Source organism: Ostrea edulis, chromosome 6 (assembly GCF_947568905.1).
Source record: "Ostrea edulis chromosome 6, xbOstEdul1.1, whole genome shotgun sequence".
Taxonomy (NCBI): domain Eukaryota; kingdom Metazoa; phylum Mollusca; class Bivalvia; order Ostreida; family Ostreidae; genus Ostrea; species Ostrea edulis.
Window position 1 is genome coordinate 93277111 of NC_079169.1, and position 27829 is coordinate 93304939.

Here is a 27829-nt window from a genome sequence, read left to right on the forward strand (position 1 = left end):
TTAAAAGATTTGCTGTGCATGTACAATTGATATTGTGATTTATTTAATGTTTCTCAAATTGAATAACATTTTTCCAACATGTATTGTACAAAAGGAGACGCAACACTTCACCATTTGCTTTCTTACCACAAACATTGCATTTTTTAGTTACACTGTACAAGTAGGCTATACATAAATACCCTTTACAACAAAGTGTTTATAAGTTTTAGAAAATTTACATGCAGTTCATAAATAATTTTTAAATCTCATGTAAATGTGTAATATGAAATGCATGCAAAGTTTATCATTCTTAAATAGATTAAAAATGTGATTTTTGATGAATAAAAAATTATGATACAACACATCATATTCTAGATTTTTAACAACAGTGTATTATTATGTTCCCCAAACAAAGTTTGGGAACATATTGTTTTTACTCTGTTTCTTATTATTATTATTATTATTCTTTTTCTCCGGTACTTTTTTGTCCGGTAGTGTTCTCAGAAACTACAAAAAGGATCGATATGAAACTTTCCAGGATGATAGTATAGCATTTGTAGATGTGCATGGTGATAGTCATTTTGTCTGCACATGCATGCACGCGCGCGCACGTGCACTGCAATTTTGGTACAAAAATTGAAAAATCAGAATATTAAGGAGATTGATAAGAAACCTAAATAGGATGGTAGTATATCATTTGTAGATATGAAAAATGATAGTAATTTTGTCTGCACGCGCACGCATGCGCGTGCACGCGCATTACAAAATTTGTACACTAACTTTGGAATTAGTCTAACTTTTTTGTTGTTCATTGAAATGGCTTGATATTCATATCATAGGTAGATATTGAGACCCTTAACTGATTTGCATGGTCAAAATTACCAATTTGCACGCGCATGCACGTGCGCTTCATTTTGATTGGATAGTACTAAAACGTTTGTAACTATCTTATTTATAAAGCGAATGAGATGATATTCACAGCATACGTAGACAATATGTGTATCTATATATCGGTGTAACAAAAAATGCCAATGCACACGCGCATGCGCGTGCGACGTTTTTCAAATGTTCGATTTTTAAAGGGCGATAACGTTTTTGTTTTTCATTAAATTCTATTGATATTAGGGTTTCAGATGTGTCTTGGTACTCCTTACAAATTGCTGGGGTTAGAATTACTGCTCAGCACCTGCATGCACGTGTGCTGAATTCTGATTGGACGATTTTAAAATCGCTATAACTTCCTTATATTTGGTAGAAACGTTATGAAATTCATACTGTGGGTATATGATACAAATGCCTGTTGAACGACATCAACAAAAATTCGGAATCATACACGCGTGCGCGTGTATGCACGTGCAATGCTTTCTTTTGTTTCTTGGTACTGAAATGACCATATGAAATTTTACTACATGTAATTAAAGGCTAAAATAAAATGATTTTTTGCTATCGATTCACAAGGACATCACATTTTATTTGGGGGAGGTTTGGGGAACATATGTAACGGTCCCCGTTACAATTAGAACTAGTTAATTTTATTTTAAGTTTTGTCATTCAACTATAGGGCTTATAGAACAGCAGTGAGTGAAGGCGAGTACTGTGGTCATTGATGGCTATAAGCTTGTTGTTTTATTGAATTCAGTTAGAGATGTCGCATTGCTTTTTAGCTCACCTGAGCTAAAAGCTCAAGTGAGCTATTCTGATCACCCATATTCCGGCGTCCGTCCGTCTGTAAACTTTAAACATTTTTGACTTCTTCTCAAAAACCACTGGGCCAATTTCAACCAAAGTTGGCGCAAAACATCCTTAGGTAAAGGGAATTCTAAATGGTTAAAATAAAGGGCCAGACCACCTTCCAAGGGGAGATAATCAAGAAAAGGTAAAAATAGAGTAGGGTCATTAAAAACTACTATTAAAATCGTACTTGATATTCTTAATGATAAATTCCAAATACATGTAGTCATTTTCTCCATTATACAAATTATTTACGAAATTTTATCCATTAACTGTGGAAAATAGGCAACCTGTATTAAGAGACCACCTGTCATATGTGACCTTTTTTCCATTCTCAGTTGGACGGTCTCTTAATACAGGTTTGACTGTAGTTACTATTGTCTATTGTACTGTATTCCTTGATCATCTATAAAAAAAAAAAAACCCACAAAACACACACAGCTAGGTGTTCAGTGAATTAAACAGAACTATGAAATGCTATGCAATATACCATTTAACATTAACTCAAATCAGAATTTTTCTGGACTGAGTATATTATAAATTTGATTCTTTCTAAGGATTTTGTCAATAGTCTTTAAGTTGAAATGAAAATTGATAATATATAACTCTGGCTTCATTATGGAGAGAAGAGAGAGGAACTAAACTGATGACAGACCAAATTGATTTAAATATTGTTTTTTGCATGTTGTAGCAGTTTACAGTGTTAAAATTCTGTCTTGACAGTATGTATTAAATTGTGTAGAAGCAGGTTTTCCACATTTAGAGGCATTCTAATGCCACGGGAATGTAAAGCATGCTGATTACTTCATTAAAGCCCACAGTTATATTGATTTACTAATGTGGAGCTTCATTGAGATTTATGAGATAGATTTGAAATCCTGCTATTGTAAAGAAGGGATGATAATGATGTTTCTGTCATGCTCTTTGGCAAAAACAAGAGATATTGTATTTGGAGGGTATCTCATGTGTGAAAGAGATTAGTTACTTAAGTCCAGAAGAAATGGACTCTCTTTCTGGTATTCCATATACAGTCCTAATGTCCTCTTAAGTTGCATACAAAAGTAAATGTACACATAATGTACACTGTATGTATCAGAGCTGTATGTATTAGAGCGGACGATTGCTATAGCTGTCACCAGTCATTGACTTTTTCTCCAGTTCTTGTTGCTCTAACAAGGAGCATAGTAGGAGCTTATGAAAATAAACAGCTTTGAAGAATTTTCACTGGTAAAGCTGATTTACAATATGTTAGACAGAAGTTGTTTATTGTGGACCTTCTATAATTACAAACACAGTCTGGGGAGGGGGGTGGGGCACACAGAACTCCAGACTGTCTGGAAACATTTTTGTTCTGAAGATCAATTTTTCACAGTTAATTAAAATTTGAATGGTAGTTATAAAAGAAAAGAAAAATCGAATTTAAATACTTGTTTGTCCCTTATTTAAGCATATAATCATAAAAGTAAAGACTTCATAGTTTTATTAGCTATAAAGCATTTTGATGCCCCTTTCATTGGAGATTCGGGGACATATATAGTATTTGCATTGGTCTGTCTTTATTTGTCCACTAAAACTTTAACTTGGTCATAACTTTTGAACGAATGGTAATAGGGCTTTCATATTTCACATGTATATTCCTTGGGATAAGACCTTTCCTTTGCTTCCAAAATGTTTGACCTTGTGATCTTGACCTTGGAGTTAGACCTACTTTTGGAAGACTTTAACTTAAAATACAACTGCCGTAACTTTTGAACAGTTAGTGCTAGGGTTTTCATATTTACATGTGTATTCCTTGTTACAAGACCCTTTTTGGAGACCAAAGGTTTTGATCTCTTGACCTTAACGTTTGACATTCTTTTCAAATAAAAACCATAACCATGCATGGTTATGATCGACTTTGCTGCCACACGGAGGCATCTGAATGTTTCAAATACACCTTGTTTTAAAGAGTTCATTTATTGGAAAACAGCTATGGCATGTGGATTTGTGAAGTCAATTTTATTGGGGATTCTATGCTGTATTTTGATACACATGACAAAGAATTCGAATATGCATCAAGCACATGCATGCACTCTCAATCCAAAAATAGTTAGTATTAAATTTATGTAACAGCTCAACATGTATTAATGATCATATTAAAAATTTGAACACCATGCAGTTGTGCTCATCACAAAATACTGAAAATTGGATATTTTTGACAATGTAAATGTTGTTTATATATTCAGGAAAACAATCATGTTATATCTGATTACAACATGTGATTTAAATTACTAAATTGAAAAAAGTAGCAACAGTTGCAACGATAATGATCGCCTTATTTATATTTCCTCCTTTTGATTAGGCATATTAAAAGACAGAAAACCAGTTTGGGCAATTATAATTAACCATGATTTTTAATCAATTGTCATTAAAGATTATATTATTGCACAATATACTTTACATGTATATCATTTAATAACTTTTAAAGTGATGACTTATCAACGATGCTGATTGGTTGAAAAATTCGTTTGATTTCTCTGTCAAAATTTCGTTCGGAGTTCATCTGCACTAAGCACGCGGGACTACTTTTCTCTGGAATGCGTCTTCCCCGTTCTAATTTTAGTGCTATTTATATAACGGGATTTTCCACACAAGCATTATATATAACGACATGCATTTGTTTGATTTTAGTTTTTCATTGCTATCAAAAATTAGCACAACTAAAGATATGAATAAAATACAAATTAATTTAAAGAAACAACATACATAGGCGATGACGTGGCAGAGTCATAAGTCAACTTGATGACGTAGACCACTTACTGGTAGAAGTAGACAGATTACACGAGTTCCCGGTATGAATCGTCTGCTTTACGAGATCGATAACATGACAGAGCAAGTGGCGACTTCTGATCTGGTAAATATCAATGAAATTGAACTGCGTTATATGGGGCTCAGTCAACGAGTGCGTTTTGAACTTTTTCCTAGATATTGAAACGGAGCCGAATTGCATTCCACCGTTCCAACGACACAACCAGTGTTCAATGTCTCCTCCAACACGATGCAGCATAAATCCAGTCACCACTAATGTTATCTTCCTTTATATTTAATTCAGCTTTTAACCATTGCACCTGTAATTTGGCGTTTAATCCATTTAAATCTGCACAGTAACTGTTACTGACCTGAACGCTTAGCCATGCCGTTTTGTTGTTGTTTTCATTCTTGCCTATATATATTCCTACATGCCATTTCAGAAACGTTAATTCAAGCTTTTTGATGGGAGAACTTTACTATTTGTTTTTCTATCTTAAAAACATAATTAAATGATAAGAAATAGAACTTATAATTCTTTGTTTGATGCATGTATCAAACGAAACATTGGACGGAAAACTTTTTCATCAATGGGTGTAGTGCATTGATGAAGTTTTCCGTCCAATGTTTCGTTTGATACATGCATCAAACAAAGAATTATAAGTTTCATTTCTTAAGTACAAGCGAATAAGAAAATTATGCCATATGAATTGTACATCAAATGAGTGTGACTACAATGCGCTTTCAGGATATTTTATACGCTGACAATTGAAAATCGTCAACTTTAAAATTTTAAAGAATTTATTCTGAGCCAAATTATAAGACACTCAATCTATGTGAACCTAATTTACTTAAAAAGTTACATAAAAGTTAGGATGGTTACTTTTTCTTCCTTTATTAGAAATACATCAAATCATTGGAAGAGCATTTGCTTTGATACCAGAGTTTCAATGTTCATAGAAAGTATCTACTGAACCTTTGGATCAGCCTTACCAATTCTTTAATTGAGAAGCGGCATAGTCTGGCCCACCCCCACCCACCCCCAGGACACCCCCACTCCCACTGACCCAAAGAAAAACTATTGCCTTCATAAATTGCACATTTCCTTGCTATGTAAATCCTCAAAACACTTCGGAATCCATTTTTCATTGCATACATAAAGTAGTACTAACTGATATGTTATGATATATATATACAGTATAATCTGTCCAAACCGGCTATGTGTGGTGCCAAATAAATTGGCCGGTTTACACAGAGTCCGGAGTGCAGAATGTTGACAAGAGTGAGAGTTGCTTCCCTTGTATTCACTATCTATGCATACGTGTGTAATGATTGCTAACGTTTTATTATATCACAGAAGAATTCAAAATGTAAAAATATAAATGTCAGTGTTTTATTTTCGTGCTCATTTGCAAAAAAATCAATTTTTATTAAACAGTTTAAAATCTGGGAATTATTCGCGCACTTTTCTGTTGGTAAATTGTCGATTTCGTCTACATCATCACCGTCATCAAGTGCTACATTCTGTACGTTCGTCAAGTTTGTGTTGTGTTCGTCTAAAATTTGTCTTTCCCAGCTTTCGTTGTAAATGTATCGCTTTCAACTGTCTCAATTTGTGAAACGGAAACTGATGTAATGCCGAGTGATCGACCGGACATGGCGAGTTGTGCTAACTAAGTGCATATCATCACTGTCTGACTCGCCGGAGAGCTCCGAGAAGTTCACGAGGGGAACCCTGCTTTTGGAAAACATATAACAGGATTGTTGCCGATTTTGTTTCATTCAAAGAATGTATCAATTCATCGATTAATTGAACTTTGTCTTTTAATTTCAGTTCTTGTCTCTGTTGTTAAGGGGAGGGCGCCATTACCTCCTGCGTGGTACTGTCATAATTGAAAAGTACACCCCCCAAAAATCAGGTTTTATTTTAAACTGATCGCGACTCATCGCCAGTTGCACTCTTTTACTTACCTGTGGCTTCCCTTGAGATACCCTTTGTGTACGCCGCGTGTAATCAACCGAATACCGACAGGTTGGTCATCATGGGGTGGCTGGTTTAAATGCGATAATTAGAGCTAATTACGAGCAGTTGGGACCTCGTGTACACTGAATACAATTGACCGTAACAATTAGGCCGGTTTACACAGGATAATTAAAGTTAATTGATAGCAGTTGGGACTGTGTAAGCCGGCCGATATACAGAATACGCAGTATCCAGAGTACAGGGAATTATTAATAAAGGATTTGTTAAAGAAATGTTAGGGACTATATTTTGTGGCCGGAATTGACAGAGCGCCGGAGTACTCAGAGGCCGGTTTAAACAAATTATACTGTATAATAATAATAATAATGATACCATATTTATATAGCACCCTTTTCATACACTATGTACGCTCAAAGGTGCTTTGATACAGATAGATATATATATATATATATATATATATATATATATATATATATATATACACACACACACACAAACACACTCTATTGTGTACTGTTATCTGGGACGTCAATTTTTATAAGTTGCAAAATTTTGCAATAAAAATTGATTTTTTGATCTTGTTCAGTGGGGATGGACTGAGACTGGTATTGAAGATTTTTTTGGCAGTACAATATATGTATAGTCTTGAATACAGAGTGTATAGAATTGAGGAGTTTTATTTTCAAATCAAGGCTGCATTGGGTATAATTGATGACTGCATCTGAACAGTACACAGCAGCATATTAACAATTATTAATTTTATGAAGAAGACTTTCATCCAATTAGAAACATGGGTATTGATGTTTGAATTATGTTATAATTAGATTGTGTAATGCATTAATTGTTTTGATCAGTCTGGGTGTCTACATTGTTGCCAATTTGAAAGTTGAGGGCTTGTGACAGGTATAATCTATTGGGCACAAAAATCGTGATATGACATGGGATTGATTTTGTGTTGCTAAGTCATATTCACCAGGAAACATTAATTAGAAAAAACAAGAGTTTACTATCTCCTGGTATGAAGTGAATATTTTGAATGAAATTGTTCCTGTTATAATCCAGAAACATTCAGAGGTCAATGTTTACACTGAACGTAAGGACTTCCTGATTTGTGTGACGATACAAATATTGAGCAGTTCTCTGCCCCTTCACATCCCAGTACCTAGTCTCACCTCGACAGGACAGGGGGCGAAATTTATTCATGGAGAATTTGGGTGGTGATTCTGAGTAAGTCACCATTTATTTTTTATCAAAACTATGAATTGTTTTATCTATGGAAATTTGAAGGGCTTCTTTTGTTTATATTTTGACTGCATCACTTAGCTGTCAAAATCTCTTATATGAATCTTAAAATTACAACAAAAAAACATCCAAAAACTGTATATCAATATATTGTGAATTTAAGAATATTCCCTGTTGGAGGTACACAGTGTGTCGTATACAGATATATACAAGTGAAGATAGGGCTGTAGAAGATTCAGAAAAATGATGAAAATCTCAGAATATTGTCTCATATAAGATTTAGTCATTTGTAATCATACCGTGTCGTACTATAACATAACCTGTGCCCAGATACTTGTATGTGTTCATTTGTCATACTAACACAATTATTATGTCCAATTGCATATTTCCTGCACTGCATGGTTTACATACATTTACATATATCTATGTTATTAAGAGTCATTCAGTGGTGTTGCCATCTGCTAAGCTCCATGGACGGAGGAATAGAGTATTTGTAGTGTTCCATAGAGGTTTGTGATCAATCACCTCTTACGTCCATCAAAATATTCTTATACATGAAATATGTACAGATTCATACACCAGACAGTTTTTGTCGGACTCACCATTGGAGGGAAATTTTTAAAGCCTAGCTTGCTGAGATTTTCTGCAGAGTTAACTCTCATGACTGTGATCATCAATACATATTTTCTTCGGTCTGGATTCTATTTTACACCAGGATTAGAAAAATAATCTATTGACAGGATCAAGCCCTCTGTACATTTGAAGGTTCAGAATTCGGTGCCAGTAATGTCAGTACTTTAGTAGCCCAAGATTTATGTTCTGGAGCACAATTTATCTCCCTCTATCATCTGCCCACTAAATGTTCAAAATAAAAAAAGAAATTTATCTTTTGTTTAAAGCAGTTGGGATAATAAATTGCTTCAGATCCAAGCAGGGTGCCTTTAAAGAGACTTTGAGCTTCACACAAATGATGGTGAATTTAAAATGTTCCAAAGACATCATAAAAGGATGAATCAACACACATTTTATAACAGGGTGGCTTAAGTTTTGAAAAAATGAAACACTCAGGGTTTGATCTAAGGTGACAGAAAAAGATATTTTTCCAGGTAGGGTGAGGCGTTTTCCTTCCTTTTTGACCAGTTTTCCTCTGATTTCCAAGGAATTCAGGCACAGCAATTAATTAAGATTGAAACAGCATCTTATTATATTCTCCCCTCTTCCAGGGGAAAACATGTTTTTGTATTGTCTCTGTGTCCATCTGTGTCACAAAATTTTGTGAATGCATCTCATCCTACATCGCCTATCTGATACATTTGAAAATTTGTACAATGCGTCATTGCCATATGTAGATGTGCATATTATCGAGACAGAAGGATCTAATTATTTTCCTAAAAGTTATAATGGATCTAAGAGGGGTGGATGATGTTAAAATCTTGTGATCGTTTCTCCTCCTGTATGGTTTATCTGATAGACTGGAGACTTTGTACAATATACTTTAATGCCATTTGCAGATGTGCATATTTAGGGAAAGAAGGATCTAATTGTTATCCTAAAAGTTAGAGTGGATCTGATGGGTGAAGGGTGTGAAATAGTTTATGAACACTTCTCTTCCTATATGGCTTATCGGAGTTCATAATGTCTATGTTCCTGCCCATGCTTTCTCCCCCATACCATGCAGTACATTAAGGGGAAGAGGTTTCATTTGGTGCACTTCCAATTTGGGGAGCTGGGGAGACATTTGTTTTTCATAAAAACAATCTCTAGTAATGACCAGGGCTGTGTCAGTATGAGGAATTTTGAGAAATACTGTGGTCCATTTAAGCGATCTCATTGAATACCAATACAACTGGGTCCAGATATTCGGAGGCAATGTCTAGTGTTACATAATGTTGTATATTAGCAAGATTCAAATAACTGGAGAGGTCAGCATTCTTTTTACAGAAGTGGACAAGTATAGCCCACATTCAATGGATGTTACAGTAGGCAACAATGCCCGTCCAATTCTCTACAGAAAATAGCCAGCATTTAGTTCAAAGATATAAAATTACCAAATTGTGGGGGACCTGTTGCTATAAATGTGCTCATTGTTGGTTGCTGTGGTTGCTTCTATCTGGATCTTCATATTGGACAGATAATGCAACCTTTATACAACTTGTATGTGACTGATGGGACAGCCTGTCACATTGACTAGTAATTCTTGAAAACGTATGATTGCTAGCTATTTTGCGGATTTGTTGCATATGACTGTTGTTGATGATTTAAGCGACAGGTGGTGATTGGCCATAACATACAACAAGTCTGGACAGGTTGAGTGACAAGACACAAAATGTCATGTGACTAGTATACATGTAGTGAAGATTCCAATACATGAAAACCTGCAGTATTTAACACAGGCATCTGCTGCTTAGACCCACATATTCCCAATGATCCACTCAATCTTAATGATATTTTCTACTGGAGACTTGTTGCACAACCTTTAATATAGTGTGCCAGTCATAATGATATCAGCAGTATAGATAAATATGAAGTAGAATAAGTAGATCTAATATGAAAGTGATGTCTGAGTCTTACTAATGAAGCCATTTACCATTTCTGCATACTACACGGTCTGACCCTTTGATAGGTAATTGATTTGGCCTGACCCTTTGATATTTAATTGATTTAGCCTGACCCTATGATAGGTAATTGATTTGTCCTGACCCTATGATAGGTATATTGATTTGGCCTGACCGTCTGATGGGTAATTGATTTGGCCTGACCCTCTGATGGGTAATTGATTTGGCCTGACCCTATGATAGGTAATTGATTTGGCCTGACCGTCTGATAGGTAATTGATTTGGCCTGACCGTCTGATGGGTAATTGATTTGGCCTGCCCTCTGATGGGTAATTGATTTGGCCTGACCCTCTGATGGGTAATTGATTTGGCCTGACCCTCTGATGGGTAATTGATTTGGCCTGACCCTCTGATGGGTAATTGATTTGGCCTGACCCTCTGATAGGTAATTGATTTGGCCTGACCCTTTGATGGGTAATTGATTTGGCCTGACCCTTTGATATTTAATTGATTTGGCTGAACTGTCTAATGGCTGGGTAATTGATTTGGCCTGCCCTCTGATAGGTAATTGATTTGGCCTGCCCTTTGATAGGTAATTGATTTGGCCTGACCCTCTGATGGGTAATTGATTTGGCCTGACCCTATGATAGGTAATTGATTTGTCCTGACCCTATGATAGGTAATTGATTTGGCCTGACCCTCTGATGGGTAATTGATTTGTCCTGACCCTTTGATGGGTATTTGATTTGGCCTGACCGTCTGATGGATAACTGATTTGGCCTGACCCTCAGATGGGTAATTAATTTGGCCAGACCTTCAGCAGACCTTCAGATTAATGTCATTTACCAGTCAATGTCCTAAAGGATGAAATTGTCCTTTGGTCAATCGTGTGATATTTTAATGATAAGCTCTTTATGTTGATCGCAAACAGTATATTGAGTTTTGTGAATCAATTACTTATAAAATGCTTTTATCACAATTCACCTTTGAATTAGAACACTTTGGCCGATATAGTATTGCGTTGTGTGACAACACAATTGAATCTGTTTGTAAAACAATTGCGAAATGCAACAAAAACTCTCCTTGGTCCATATGTATAAGTCCGCCCAAATTCCCCTTATACGGGTCTGGAGTGGTCAGCATTAGAAAACATGACGGCTAGATGGAAACAAACTTCAAAGGAAGAAAGAGAAAAAGTTGTATTCTTGTGTAGTTGTCTCATAAATTTAAAATAAAAAAATTCCTAACATATTTTCCTACTATACTTGTGTCCAAACATGCCTTCAAATATTTATTAAAGCCCCATACGACCCAAAAACTCACAGCTTTTGATGATTTCGTTCGTTGACGTAGCCATGTTAGGTAGCCAGTCAATTCGAATCCTGGTTCATTTCCATATTGGCACAATAGCGTCTAGATATGAACTAATACCCCCACAAATATTTTAGCTAAATATTTTAAATAATATATCATCCCAGTTCCATTAAATTATAATTATTCAAATAGCTAAACTCACGACAGAGCGGCTTTCAATAGTCTGGGCCGGTCTCCATCTCTGCCACACGAGTGTTACATGTAAGGACCGATATAATGGGCTTATGTAGCATTTTCGTTAATCAAGAGCTTATTTTACCTTTACAAAAACTATATCTTTTAATTTCTATTAATTATTCGTGTTGATAATTAATGAAGAGCAAATACATAACTTACAACCAATTTTATGAATAGATACATGTACCAATAGCAACAGAGTTCGAATTGATCGGCTACCTAACATGGCTACGTCAACAAACGAAATCATTTAAAGCTGCGAGTTTTCAGGTCGTGTGTAGCTTTAATGAATATTTGAAGGTATGTTTGGACACAAGTATAGTAGGAAAATATGTTTTTTTTAATATTGAATTTATGAGAATACACCGATAACGCGATATCAGGCCTCAACCGTGCGCAGCTTTTGGTGTCCCGTAAATTGAAGGTTTTTATAAGAGCTGGATCTGTAGCTCAGTGTTCCGTCACAATGTTTTCTTCAGAGAGCTACAGTTCTCCAGGTAGTAATTTCTAGTCCGTCCATCTTATCTAATCACCGGTCACCTGAATCAGCTCGAGAAAGTGGGCGAGCTGTAATCGGCCAATGAAAACTCTTGTTGCATTACATCAAACATGTCATTCAAACTACTCAATCGTCTCATTCAATTGTCGTCACACAACGCAATACTATATCGGATAAAACGTTCTAATTCAAAGGTGAATTGCGATAAAAGTAATGTGTAACTGACTGTTTTGAGCAAATCAATCTTTAATCATTTGTTTTATTTATAATATGGTGACTAAACTATGGTACTAATAAGTCAATCTTCAAACATAGTGGTCATCCAATATGGCTGCCATGATGTTTGATTGGCTGACAATTGATTTCTTCTTCAAAACAGCTGTATCATACCATACTTGTTCATCTCTAGTCAGAGGTGTGGATTAAACCAATTCTTATTCCGGTATGCTCACTACAGCATTTTATTGACTGACATAAACCCTCTTCTCTAAAACAGCTGTCCCTCTCGAACACCATTCTTGGTGCAGATGCTGGGCTATAGTAGTCTTGTGTAGATGTAACAGTTGTTAGTATGGAGCGATCCAAATTCAAGAATTGCCACCATGGTTTTTTTTTAAAATTGGCTATAACAAAATAGACATCATTCGCAGAACAGCTGCCAGTGCCTTGTGGCTAAATGTTGGTCTAATTATGGCAGATTTGTTACTTTTTGAAGTGATTAAAATTTTCGGCCTGTTGTAAAATTGTGCTCCAGGGCTATTGCAGACTGCAGTCTCCTTTGCAATTTAGTTGCTATGAAGTTGATGAGCGATTCGGGCATCCGAGAGCTCTAGTTAAGGAGTGTGTAAACAGATGTTACCACACAGCATAGGTTCAGTTCTACCTTGATAATTCAACCACATGGCTTCTCTTCACTGCCAGAAAAAGGAAATTTTTCCCGTCTATTTTGCTGTTTTCGCCTCTGCATCAGGGCTGCCTCTTTATTTGCATAACATTAAGCACTACCAATACGGAAATGATAATGGAAGGAAAAAACTATATCAAACAAGGAGAGAATTAATTGAATACGATCACAATCGAAGGTGAAGAGTTGTTTTATTGTGTTGACTGTGAGTCCCAACGATTCCTCAGGTTGGAAGTTAATTAATTAAGCTCAGGCTTTATAACAATTTTAAAAGCAGCAAGCCATTAGTAATAAAAATACCTAGCTTGCATTTTCAATGACTTCAGCCTGAAATCTCCTCAGATTTGTTGGATGTAGTTAGAATTTGATATTTTGTATGCAACATAGTTATACAATTTTCCTCTCTTTTATTTGTTTTACAATATTTAAATTATTATAAAGTGAAAATTTAATGTAGATTTCAAAAAGAGAACATGTCTATAATGGATAATTTTCGAAATAAGATGAAAGAACTGTCTTTGTTTACAAAATGTAATTCTAAAGAAAGCATGTATGATTATTGATAATTGTATATACTCAGAAGCAGTTAATTATATTTGTGATTTTAATATATGTATGTGTGTGTTTCTTTATATATATGATTATTTGTATACTTGACACCTCTATGTAACATGTTTAATAAAAGAGAAAAAAAAACAACAACTATAGAATGTATTCAATTTTTTAACTCACAGAAAAGTATGTGTCATGGCCCGGGTCTTGTTTTTGGGTCAAGGTTAATTCAACGTCCTTCAAAAATCGAATAACATTGAGAATTGTGTATAAAAGTGATTTATCACAAATCATCTAAGGTTTCAACATATTTAACACTAAGTATGAACATATTTCTGTCTTTTTACAAAGCAAAACTAATTAAACGTTGGCAAATTCAATTAAGTGCAACAAGATAGTATGGTAGACAGAATTTTCTCTGATATAATTTCAGAATTTTGCATTTTTATTGATATCTCCATCATACTTTTATTACTTAGATTTTCTGGACTTTGTCATGTAATAAGGTACCTAATGGCATGAAATAAAGTAGGATTATATAGGAAAGAGAAAATAATGTTCTTGATTTTTCTATAAGAGAAGATTAGTAGCAGGACATCTGAAATAGCCTCAAGAGGGGACGCACTAAGTTCTAACTATAATCCTGGGAATTTACGTTACTGTGGGTGTTTTTTTTGTCAATTACAACTATGATTCCCATGAAAATCTTTTTTTGCTTTGATTTTGTTCTACTGCATGGAGACAAAAGTCGGTACACAAGGACTTTACATTTTTTTTACATGAGGGAATAAAATGATATTTTACTATATGCAACTGATTCATTAAAATCTGGTCCCCTATAAATCAAGGTCCCCATGCAGACCTCATTTCAGTGCTAAATGTTACAACTGTAAGCGAGAAAGGGCAATGTGGCTCCATATGACCCACTTTTTCATGACTATAATTAAAAGAAGATTCATGCACAAACGGCAGTCGGTAAGATGTGGGAGGAATCCATTCTTAAAGAAGATGGGTTTTTGATAATGTAGCTTAAATGTTTGCAGTCAAATACTCTAATCTCCATCATAATTCTAATGATAAATTCTTTATTTTTGAGACTAATTTCATTTTACAGTAGAATGCATTGCATCATTAAATTAAATACAGATTATTGTATCCAATTTTTGGTTCCTTCAATATAATCAATCAGAAATGGTGGATATGGAGATTATAGGAACTTCCTTTGATATTTTTGGAATTAATGGTACTAGCTGGCCTATCCTGTTGTAGATCGAGGTGCAACTGGTTATATCTGCACACACAAAATATAATCATTTCTTACTCTGAGAATATGATATATACAATTGTATTGTCCACAGGGTTCCAAGATATTGGAAGCTGAAGACCAGCTGTAAAACGTTTTGCCATTTCTGCGGAAACCATACTTATTTAACTGTTAACGTGACCTATTTATGAATTTTCATCTTCTGTTGTAGGAAGCACAGCAGTGGAGACTTGCACAGTCGACTGAAGACCCGAAAACTCCTGGGAGTGGGCGAGACTGACGATGGGGATGTCCATAGGTCAAAGGTTAAAGGCTTTTGCTTCTTGTATCATAATTTTATATCAAGTGGCCCTTTAGCAAAAACAGCAAAATGTCAATTTCTAAGATTATATCAGCTTTTATCCTTGCTGACACTAAGATGTAGAAATTTGGTGTTGATCGACCTCTGTCTTTGATCCATGGGTTGGTATGATCTCGTCTGGGACTAAAGGCATGGCAGCTGCTTCTGAAAATAAAACTTTTTTCCTATTAAGAATGTTGTACAGTTGGTATTAGAAAGTAAGGGTTGTATTTTTAAAAGTTCTGACGTTTCATTCTGGTGTCATATTGGTAATTGTCCAATCAAAATGAACGTACTGAATTGTAATTCCATATATTTAAAAGAATAATTTTTTAATTGTCCAATCAAAATGAACGTACTGAATTGTAATTCCATATATTTAAAAGAATAATTTTTTTCCATGCGTGATTTTTTCATTTCCCCTTATTCTTTTTTCTTAAATTTGTACCCCTGATTTAGTAGGAAATTTTGTGTACTGGTAATTTGTAGAAATAAACAATTGTTTACAACGAAAATATTTGATGTTGGCAACTATGGCAATTAACTTCCTGATATGCACCCAGACACATACATGTGAAAAATTAAACACATGGATTTGAGGGTAGTCTTGTTCTGATTTTTAATTATTTTTTTTCTTATATAGTAAAAACAATTACCAGTGTGATGCCTTAATATTCAGCTTTAAATTTTTGTGAAAGTGGTAACTAATGATATTCTTAAGAATCGAATATAATGGATAATTACTCTGTAGTAATAAAACTTTCAAGAGCAGTTATCCACTGAATTAAAGGGGGGGGGGGGGGGGGCATTCCTGTACATTACTGTGACCCGCTATATGACCTTGATCTCACTTTTCTGACCTATTTAATGAAGACGCCCTCAGCTACCGTGCATCACAGCTGTATAGATAATGTTACTGGATATCACAACTGTGTCCATTATTTCTACTTTCACCTTTTAGATGACCTTTGACCTTGCATATCTAGACTGCATTTATCTCATTTCTGAATAAGCTATTGTCAAGAGTGCCTTCATTAAACTTCATACTTAAATCTATGTCCAAATGTTTTGTTTTACCTTGATCTTCAGTATGACCTTTGCAACACATTTCTGAATTCAGCATTTACGTGTGGGTAACTTCTGATTAACCTGTGGTGGATTTCTTCATAAAACTTCACACACGCACGTACACACACACACAGAGGCATGTACACACAGAGGCATGCACACACACACACACATGCACACACAGAGGCATGTACACACACACACACATGGCTTGTAAAAAAGCATAACAAATATGCCCAAAGTTTTTTAAAATGCTCTCGAGATGCAGATGGGGGAATAGTGTTAGAAATATTACGGCTTTCCCCAAGTGCAAAATTTGAAAGAATTATGAGTGTTAGCAATATAGAGAAATCTATAGATATAAGTGGGAGGTTGGATTATAAATCAGTGGACTTCCACCGAAATGATCAGTAAAGTTGTGAAGCTTGCATTGATTGAGTGACATAAATCAACTTTGTTATAAACAAAGAAAATAGGAAATAAATATTGCTACTTGATCTATATCCCAAGAATGTCTCATATTTGAACCATGATGTACATATAACCTAAAATTCCTTATAACCAAGAATTTCTTATACAGTCTACTCCACTTATATTTTGCAAATTCTATGGTTGTTATAACAATCAAGTTTGCCAATATGTGTCATTGGGTCAAGTGCTACCAGTCGTCTTTCATACCGATTGTTAGGCCAATCTTTACACATTTAAATTATGACTACGGATTACTTACCATTTACCTGATCAAGATATAGGGCTCATGATGGGTGTGACTGGTCAACAGGGAATGCTTATTCCTCCTAGGCACCTGATCCCACCTCTGGTATATCCAGGGGTCCATGTTTGCCCAACTCTATATTTTGTATTCTTTATAGGAGTTATGAGATTGATCACTGATTGTTATCTTCATCTTTTCATATTGAAGTCACTTATATTGAACTATCTTTTATATGGAAGTGAAAATAAATCTTCACTAACATTATTTATATAGTTTATTATCGGTTCCATTGAACTTCGGATATAATGAATAATTCACGTCAGTCCTGAGTTTCAAATATATCTGGAGTAGATTAACTATACATGTAAATATTCCTTAAAAACGAGAATTGATTAAAGCAGAGAATTCCTTATAATTGAGAATTTCTTATGTTTCAGTTGCCTTTAACCCTTTTTTCTTTCACAAATCTCAAACTATTCCTGAAAAGTTGTACTTGATGATGACCAAATTCCCCTTATGCTTTGTGTCTTAATAATTTCATGTGTAAAATATATGAAATGAAAAGTGTATAGAGTAATTCCTCCGACATTTCCTGTACGCAGACAACATTGAGTTGTTTTGTACAATAAGACACCGAAGTAATAGGCTACACTCGAACTGGTTTTTAGCTGTACTTTAATATGAAACACTTGTATCAGGTATATTTTTGAGAGCTTTAATATTTCATCTTAAGAACAAAACAGTGTTCACTTGATGAAGTTTGGCAGTACATTTTATCTTATGAGAAAATTGCTGCTTTACATTACAAAGATTATGTATATCTGTTCAAACTATAATACCCATATGTTCTTTTACTTTAGTTTTGGCAGTAAGGTACACCGTTAAGTAATTGTGAGAATTGTTTATTTAAAGCTTAGCTAAGCTTTAAGATGTTGATTATGTAATATTTGTCAGAATCTGAAGGTTTGAAGAAATATGACTCTTTAGAGTTGCCAATCAAGCATCTGACGATGAGCAGGATTTGTAAAGTGTGCCATCTTTGTAAGCCATTTGAAGCAGAATGACATTGCTAAAGCGGTAGTGAATTCTTTAAAGGCTTGCTGCATATATATACTTATTAATCCCCCACGCACCTCCAAGCCGTTTGAAGAGGATTTAAGAGTCATTAGAAATGTCTGTACAAGTCAAGACCTTGCACCAGGTTGTGACTTTCTAACAGAGAAGTGTTGAGTCTTCATACTTGACATAAAAGTTAAGTGTGTTGTGATTTTAGTCCGAAGTCTTTCCATTATCATGTAAGTCACTGTGAGAAAAAAGCAGGTATTCTTGTGTATGTCACATGTACATACTATGTATAACAGTTGCTATTAGCTCACAATCTTTGTCAAAGGTCAAGGTCACATGAATTTGTGAGTGTCACTTTCAAAGAAAACTATTACATTTGGTACTTTTGACTGGGCCAAAAATAAAAATTGATTTGTTTGATGTACTCCGACCAACCCGTGAAAATCGCCCCTACCCAATCATTTTTTTCAGCACTTTTAATTTTTTTTTTAATTTGGTTTCCAGGGAAATAGACTGTTTCATTTTAAAGCTTTATATTCTCTAAGAAACTTTTTTGATGAATGTTTTATAGCAATAATTATTAAATCTGTCTTGTCCAATGTTTAATGAAAACATCAATAAATTTCTAAGTCTGCGTTTTTATGACAATTATCAATTTTTTCGATACTGCAAACAAAAAAAACAAAAAAAAAGTTCCTACCTACCTACTCACCTTGAAAAATGTGGGTCGGAGTACATCAAACAAAAATATTTTTAATGATGGCCCTAGATGTCTCAGGATTCGGAGTAGTCATAGAGAGTGGGAAAATAAATATTTTGTATGAGGGATTGTTAGATTAAATAGAAAGTGTTGTTTAATGAAACTTGATGATGGAAGCCTTTCTAAATTTTGTAGTTGAGTCAGATTTTGGGACACAGTGACCAGCTGTACATCCGGCTTCCTCCTGGTCTACGAATATGGCAGATCGCCATGGCGATCATCATGTCTGTTATGGCGATATGGGTAATTGTCACATTTACCACTAAATATTTGAATTATTTATCTGATTATACACAATGAAAGTAAACTATTACATCAATATGAATTAGCAAAAACTATGGTGTAAATACTGCCAAATAGGGTCATCATAATAGGTGTTGTTCTGTATGTCACTAGGGACGTTTCACATAATGACTGTCAATAATTTTTGTCTCCATGGATTTTACTGTAGGCATTCACATTTCCCAGACACTTGTTCACGACAATGTATGCTGGAGAGTATGAGAATACGCTACCAATCAGGCTGTATGGAGTGTCCCTAGTATGTAAGTGTCAAACCTCCCGAAAACTAATAAATGCTGCGGAGAAATTATCAACAGCTGTGACGTCAATATATTGAAGTGTCAGTTCTGGAGTAGTGGTAATGATGACAAATCTGCCATACCCCTTAATAAACCATTGTTTCGAAGTTTGTATTTGATCACGTGACTGAATTTGATGTATATATCATCTATAAACTTCATATCTAAAATAGAAGATTTAGATGCAGTAATTTTGTTGTCGTTTATCTTAAACATCAATCATTCAATTCTTTGACATAATTCGGACACAGAAACACTTTGAATGAAACATAATTGTCATTGTGTTGGATGGTATAAAGTAGTATTATTAGTTTGTGTGGATTATGTTTATAAAGCTTGTCCATTATGAAGAGGTATACAATGACACACTGTAAAGGCAGACATTTTTAATTCTGTATTTAAAAAAAATCCATGGAATTTGATGACAGGTAAAGTTAAATTGAAATTTAGCTTTTCCTTATAAGCTGACCAGTGCATCTCATAATCCAACATCACTTTGATAAAAATCTGACTTCTTAATCCAACATCTCTTGGTTTCATTTGGTTTAACATTGTTTAAAGTCCCTCTTGAGAATTTTCCACTCATTTGGAGAAGTCACCATTGCCGGTGAAGGGCTGCAAAATTTAGGCCTATGCTCGGCGCTTTCGGCCTTGGAGCAGGGAGGGATTTTTATCGTGCCACACCTGCTGTGACACGGGCCTTGGTTTTTGCAGTCTCATCCGAAGGATCGCCCATTTAGTTGCCTCTTACGACAAGAAAGGGGTACTGACGACCTATTCTAACCCATATCCCCATGGGAAAATATCACTTGCTAAACCCTGTGTTTATTTTTTTTGTGCAGGTATATCATTAATGTACTGGTACACAGTGAATGGATAAGGATATGATTCGACCCTGTGTTTATTTTTTGTACAGGTATATCATTAATGTACTGGTACACAGTGAATACAGTGGATAAGGATATGATTCGACTCCTACTACTCAGCAGCATTCTCTTCTTCACACTTCATACAATAGGTAAGGAACTCATAAACAGGCGACTTATGTTACATGGCATGTGACAAGTGTTTCAGGCCCCCAGTAGTGGACTATGTTTTATAAAGTAAAATGAATAGATGAAGTATCCTGTATACAAATATTATTTTATTGATGAGTGATGTATTTGATACAGAATACAGGTTAGTGTTTTAGGCCTACAGACATTGCCTGCCATATTTTATATGTAGTATCAATGTTTGCTTGGCTGTATGTATTGGGTAATGTTGGTGCTTGTGGCTTTGATCCCATTTCATTTACAAGTATCCTTACTGACCAGGTCAAGGGCAGTTTTTATTTCTGCCAACATGTTTGACCATTCATCCGTTTGTCTGTCTGTGTGCCTCTCACACTTTTGAAAATAATTTGTCAATACAACTTATCCAACGTTATGAAATAAAAACTTCATTTTAAGCATGTGTGATCCAGAATTCTTTTTGCAAACATCAAAGGAAGCCATTGGTTAGAATTTCCAATAAAACCCGTGACATAATGATTGCCACTCTTTTATGAAAAAGCAAGTTTTGAATATTGAAATCATTGTAATAGAGAGTAGAAGTAATTACTGTGTTAGAGATGAAGAATGATGCTCTAGTCTTGAGATTTCGTTTGAAATTAAAAACTTTGCCCTTTTGGGCTCTGTTTTGATTTTCTGACAGCAATATATTTTTCCTTCTGAATTTCAATGCTCTTCCAGTGAAACTTAGAGACTTAGCTGTGGTAGGGGCAGTCTTGTTTCACAAATGTCTTGATGATCTAAAATTGTAGGGAGTTTGTTTTACCTACCTTTGAAAAAGTCACAGCGATAATTCTTCAGAATGTTATCATTCAGAAGTTAATTAGAGGTATGCAGGAGTTATACATTACTATAGCAACACAGTGTCTCTATTTTTGATAATTAACATGAAATTTGAATGTCTTGCCAAAATTACAGCTAATTTAATGCAAAAGCCATGATCAGGGTAGGGGCCACAGGATTTCGTGTGGCACTGTTTGTAAAGAGCTTTCAACTGGAAGTAATTTAATCAATTTCCTTGTGGTTTTAACAAGAGATAGCATGTTTTAGATAAAATAGCTTCTCAAACCAAAACATTCAATTTCATCAAACAACCAAGTTATGCAATTGTTTGCTTTTTCATGTTTATTTCATTGTGGACAGATCAAATAGAAGGTTAGCTTTCTTGCATATCATTACAGTCTGAAATTGATAATCAATTACTAATCATTGCTATAGACGTGATGGGATTTTTGTAAAAGAAAATTATGTAATAAGGAGTCAATAACATGCACTAATAGAAGCATAATGTATTCAGTGAAGTAGGAGTGAAAAACTGCATTCTGTTTTATAGGAATAAAAACAATCCTGATTTATTACCAGTGCCTGATTTAATGAATAAATTTATTGGCACAGACAGAAGTTTAAATGAAAAAAGGATTTGATTAATGCTTGCATGTATTAACAGTGTTTTAACCAGTATAGGTAACTATCACATGCTTAGGTTTTTGTAAACTTTAAATCCAAAGTGCTTGATAATGGTTCAAAGTTGCTCAATTAGAATTTAAGTGGGGAAATGGTCAGATCCTGTGTTTAATATAGGCTTCAAACTTCTCACCCATTTTCAAGAATTTGGAAATGAAAGAAGACCAGAATGTTTCCATTCACAGAATAAATTCATGTACAGTCAAACCTCATTATCTCAAACTCAATGAGACAGAGAAAAAAACTTTGATATTTGAGATATCGAGGATAAAATACTTGAAGAATAAGTGGTTGGGACTTCTGAATTGCTTTGACATATTCATGGTATTCGAGATATCAGTGTTCCAGATACCGAAGTTGAACTGTATTTGTACCCTGCTTTTATTGAAAGCTCAAGAACAATATTTATTTTTAAAAAATCCCGTTAGCTGGGTCTGTCAGGTAAAAAAATAAGATTAACCCACAGATGTGCAAAAATAGGCTTAAAAAATTAGAGTTCAAAATGCCCCAATTCCTCTGCATATCAAAGAAATACATCAATATGACACTGTCCTGATTCCCAAGGACACCAGCTCTTCTGTTAACCAGAATTTTATCGTACATATATGAATGAAGTGTCTCGAAGATAAAGACTATAATGGAACCAAGATTGTAAGAGCATCGGGTTTAAACCACTTTACTCTGAAAAAAGATTCAGCCCATTGATGGTGTTTAAAGCGTGTGTTGATGAAGGACTTAATTTTGAAGCACTATTGATTTTGGTTGAGATCTACCCCATCAGAATTATTTCTTCCTGAAATCAGAGCTTAGGACAAACTCCATGACTTCAGTGCTAATTAAGCATTCAGAGGAAACAAGGAAATTTCAGTCATAGATTTTTTTCGCTCCATCCTCCCATTTCTGTCTGTTCTGGCTAGCAGAGATCTTTGATGTAGATCGATACTAAAGCATATTTTATATATGTGTGATAGAAAATTTTGCATAAGAATATCTCATACCAAATAAATGTAAAACATAATCAAGAAACCTCTAATGTCATAATGTAGAAAACTGAGAATAGTGTAATCATGATATGGCTTAAATGCATGTGATGGAATTTAAATATATGCTCCTGGCTGCTGTTGTATTCTGTATATCATCTTAGTCATGTGACCACGTACTACTGTATCTCGCGTCCCGCTTCTCGGAGTACTTTGGATGTTTTATACAGGTATAATCAGCCTTTTGTTTTTCAGAGGAGGGGTAAGCAGTGAATGTTGTATTGATGCGGGCCTTTGATTTAGTTTCAGCCCTCTGCCTTCCATTTGTGACTACACTGTGTGCTTTTCCTCTACTTTTCCTGTGTGTTAGACTCGTCTGTATATGTGTTAGTGTCTACTTCTACTGGGTGTTCACCAAGGATTGGAAACTCTCAAACAGAGAACAGTGGCGACTGTACAAGCAAAAGGTATTCAACACACTTTATGATGTAGGGATATAGGGGTGGAGGGGTTCAGCACACTTTATGATGTAGGGATATAGGGGTGGAGGGGTTCAGCACACTTTATGATTTAGGGATTTAGGGTGGAGAGGTTCAGCACACTTTATGATGTAGGGATATAGGGGTGGAGGGGTTCAGCACACTTTATGATGTAGGGATTTAGGGTGGAGAGGTTCAGCACACTTTATGATGTAGGGATATAGGGGTGGAGAGGTTCAGCACACTTTGTGATGTAGGGATTTAGGGTGGAGAGGTTCAGCACACTTTATGATGTAGGGATATAGGGGTGGAGAGGTTCAGCACACTTTATGATGTAGGGATATAGGAGTGGAGAGGTTCAGCACACTTTATGATGTAGGGATATAGGGGTGGAGGGGTTCAGCCCACTGTATGATGCAGGGAGAGGGGTTCAACACAATGTATGCTGGAGGGGTTCAACTCACTGTATTCTGTAAGGTTAGGGGTGGAGGGGTTCAACACATTGTATGGTTTAGGGTTAGGGGTGAAGGGGTTCAGCCCACTTTATGCTGTATAATTAGGGGTGGAGGGGTTCAACACACTGTATGATGTAGAGATAGGAGTGGAGTGGTTCAGCACACTATACCATAGAATTAAGGGGGGGGGGGGGGTCAACACAATGTATGCTGTAGGGATAGGGGTGGAGGGGTTCAGCACACTGTATGCTGTAAGGTTAGGGGTGGAGGGGTTCAACACAATGTATGGTTTAGGGTTAGGGGTGGAGGGGTTCAACACACTGTATGATGTAGGGAGAGGGGTTCAATACACTGTATGATATAGGGGTGGAGGGGGTTTAGGTCTAGCTTTGGTGTTGTAGCTTAACTTCTCAGTCTGAAATGGTTCCAAGGTTTCGGGATAACATAACACATTACAAATTGCTATGAATATTTGAAATTTAGTGTGTAAAACATTTTGTTAACGTCATTGGAAACACACAGCAATTGACGCCTTATTCTTTGCTGATTAACGAGTACTGTGTTTTGTATTTATTTGTTTCACTGTAAGGAAGGAGTTATCATGATACTGGTAAATTATATCAGACAGATTTTTATACTGACGATTATTTATTAGCCTGTGCCAATACCAAAGATATTCTGTGTTGTGATGACTGCGGTACCATAAGGCCCCTGTTTACTTCACCTTCATGTTTTAGGTTTCGTGTGGCTGCTTCCTTTTGATGTTGTCAAAAGCATCTGTTGTAAGGTGGATCACTACACCAAACTTTTATTTAATGGCTCGTTAAAGCATCTCATATGAAGTATGATTTCAACATCAAAAGAGTGATACAAGCTCTCAATTATTTTATGTGAATTTTTTGTGGGGGTTTTGTGAAATAATAATGAAAGGTGTTTTGTTTGCAAAATAAGAGATTTTTTACTCCAAACACTGATTTGATGCATGATTGAATATCTAGTAAAACTTGACTAGAAGACTCGGACAGAAAAACATGTCAATTAGAAAAAGATATTAGATCATATTAGACATATTTAAAAAGATATTGAAATGAAATGACCAAATTTCAGAAATGTTGCAATATTTTAAAAATTGAACCAAACCTGAAGAAAAACTAATAATCAAATGGCTGCTTAATTGTAGCACTTGTCATCAAGAAATTATTTTGCTTTATAAATTCATTTATTTATAAACCATTTTACAAGGAAATGCAGTTTTCTTTTTCACTTTTTATATAATCTTTGAAGACTTGCATTATTTCTGAATTTTGGTCATGTCATTTCAATTTCTTTTTTCTATTTGAAATGTTTCTATAAGATTTTAGTCAGAGATTTAAAAATTATTTACAAATAATTTAATTCTTATTGTATCCTTGTCTCTGATTGGTCAAATTCCAATTGAGGAATGCAAGTTATTTTTTTGTATAACCTGGTTTGGTATGGGACACACACCCTTGACAACCAAATGCTGGAACTACTCTCTCTCTCTCTCTCTCTCTCTCTCTCTCTCCAAATCACTGTTGTAAAACATCATTCTCTGTATGATGACCGAATAATAGATTAAAACAAAGATATTATATTCGAAATAATGATTTACTAAGTAGCATGGCTCTGTTCATTTTGAAATACATTTCTCACTGGGAGAAAAAAAAAGGGGGGGGATTGATCCGCCTTTCAACAAAGCAAACAAAAATTTATACGTCACATTTTACCACATGACGTCAGTCACATTGACATGTGGATCGCAATTTGTCACTTGCTTACATATTATCTTGTGTTGGATTTACTATTAGCGACAACGTTGCGTAAGTTTTCATGCAATAGAAGTTTTCACAGAGTTAAGAGCCGCAAATTATTGCATTTTCTGATATTTGAAGACTTGTTTTGGTTAGACCTAATTCCTAAACAATGCAATTTCTCGTATTTTCTCAGTCTGTCGGAGATGAGCAACTTCAAAGTCGATCTCTATCTCTAAAGGGCATGCAGCGAAATACGCATCGCATGCATAGTCTACACATATATTTTATCATGACAAACTTCACCTTCGATACAATATTTTGATAAATAGACTAGGCCAGGCTCCGTAGAACTAAGATTAAAGAAGGCAACTTCACACAGACGCTTCGTGTCGCTGTTGCTAAGTGAATCATTGCGCAGCTCAATTGACTTGTATTTTTCCGAGTTTATGTACATTTTGATAAACGAAGGTTAGCATCTTTGTCTCTTGCATTAAATATAAGGAATGACTTTAATTCTGGGGCAAGTTATACGAGTATAACCTTGTTTGGGTCAGTTAACGCTTTATAATCCGCCAAGCTGATTATAAAAAGGCGTAAACTGACCCAAACCAGGTTATACTCGTATAACTTGCCCCAGAATTAAAGTCATTCCTTAAATAACATTTATAATTTTCATAAAAAATTTTATTTAGAAATTTAAAAAATCTGTTTAACCACTTTTTATATAATTTCAATCAGGCTTGGTTCAAATTTGAAATCTTGCAATATTTCTGAGTTTTGGCCATTTCAATTTGATTTTTCTAATTGACTTGTTTCTTTAAGATTTTAGCCAGTGATTTAACAAATATTTACAAATAGCATTTATAAAATTAGCAATTATGATTTTCATAAATCTTTTTTTTTTAAGAATTCGAACATCTGAGTCTTTTTACTTACTGCCCATAATGCCACTGTATTGTAGGGCAATTATTTGAGTTTGCTAGGTATGTTTTATTAGATATTCATATTATACATCAAATCACGGTGAACATTTTTAAAGACTCTGATATCTCTTATTTGCAAAAAACAAAAAAACAACAACAAAAAAACCCACCTTTTTTATTATTCCATAAAAAATACAAAATAAAATTGCTGAACGTTACTCCATACTCGCATTATTATCTGATAAAGGTATAGAAAGTGTATGTATTTAAATTTTTTAGACTTAAACTTATAAATTATCAAATGAAATCTATAAGTCATCAGACTTTTTAAGATGTGAGACATGCATAAACAGAATCATAAATCAACGTCAGATAATTGCAATTTTCCTTCAACAGCATTATCAAAAACTGGTTATAACAATATAATAGTATTCATAACAATTTCTTGAAGCTGCTTCTTTACAAAAATGTACGTCAAAATGTATGTGAAAAATGAAGGAAATCTATCACATAATGGAATTGATAGAGAATTTAATGAAAACAGATTTTGAGACATATATCATTGATTTTTCAAATATAGTTGAAACTTGAAATATTTCGTGTTTGACAAGATTTTTTTTTTTTTACAATAACTATATATTGGAAAAGACTCAACAAAATTTATGTTCTATCATGCATAAAGCTAAATAAATCATTGATTTTGCAAAATCGTATGATGTCACAGGAGGGTGGTAATTGAGAGCTTGTATCACTCTTTTAATGTTGAAATTATACTTCATATCGAGATACTTCAATGGGCCATTAAAAAAAATTCAGTGCAGCATCCATCTTAATCCTCTAGAATCAAATTTGAAGTGAACTGCATGTAAAGCAGAACTTTATCTATCAAACTGATGTTGAAAAATATTTTGCTTTTACAATAGTAGGATTGAAAAAAAAAAATCCCCCAAGTGGCAAGCAACTAAAACACTAGTAATATTTTTTTCTTCTGTTTTTGTGTTGGATTTGAAAAACAGAGACATAAAACCAAAGGTAGAACATAATTACAATCTGAACAAATATTTTGTTATGGCATGCAATTCAACACATTTTCATGTCAAAAGATGTTAGTACATGTATATACA

General features: G+C 34.7%; 1 protein-coding gene across 9 annotated transcripts in view; it reads left to right on the forward strand.

The window, feature by feature from the left end:
- LOC125683814 (tumor protein p53-inducible protein 11-like) overlaps positions 1-27829 on the forward strand; it is a 102115-nt gene that overhangs the window by 71505 nt on the left and 2781 nt on the right. For 5 of the 9 annotated variants that reach the window (XM_056142752.1, XM_056142753.1, XM_048925285.2 and 2 more), the window contains 5 exons: positions 15260-15353; positions 19132-19239; positions 19448-19541; positions 20494-20595; positions 23377-23540. In XM_056142752.1, the coding sequence (XP_055998727.1) occupies positions 15260-15353; positions 19132-19239; positions 19448-19541; positions 20494-20595; positions 23377-23540 (562 nt within the window). Of the gene's footprint in view, positions 1-7543; positions 7709-15259; positions 15354-19131; positions 19240-19447; positions 19542-20493; positions 20596-23376; positions 23541-27829 lie in introns of those variants that run through there. The other 4 variants (XM_056142754.1, XM_056142750.1, XM_048925287.2 and 1 more) reach the window with 3 other exon arrangements.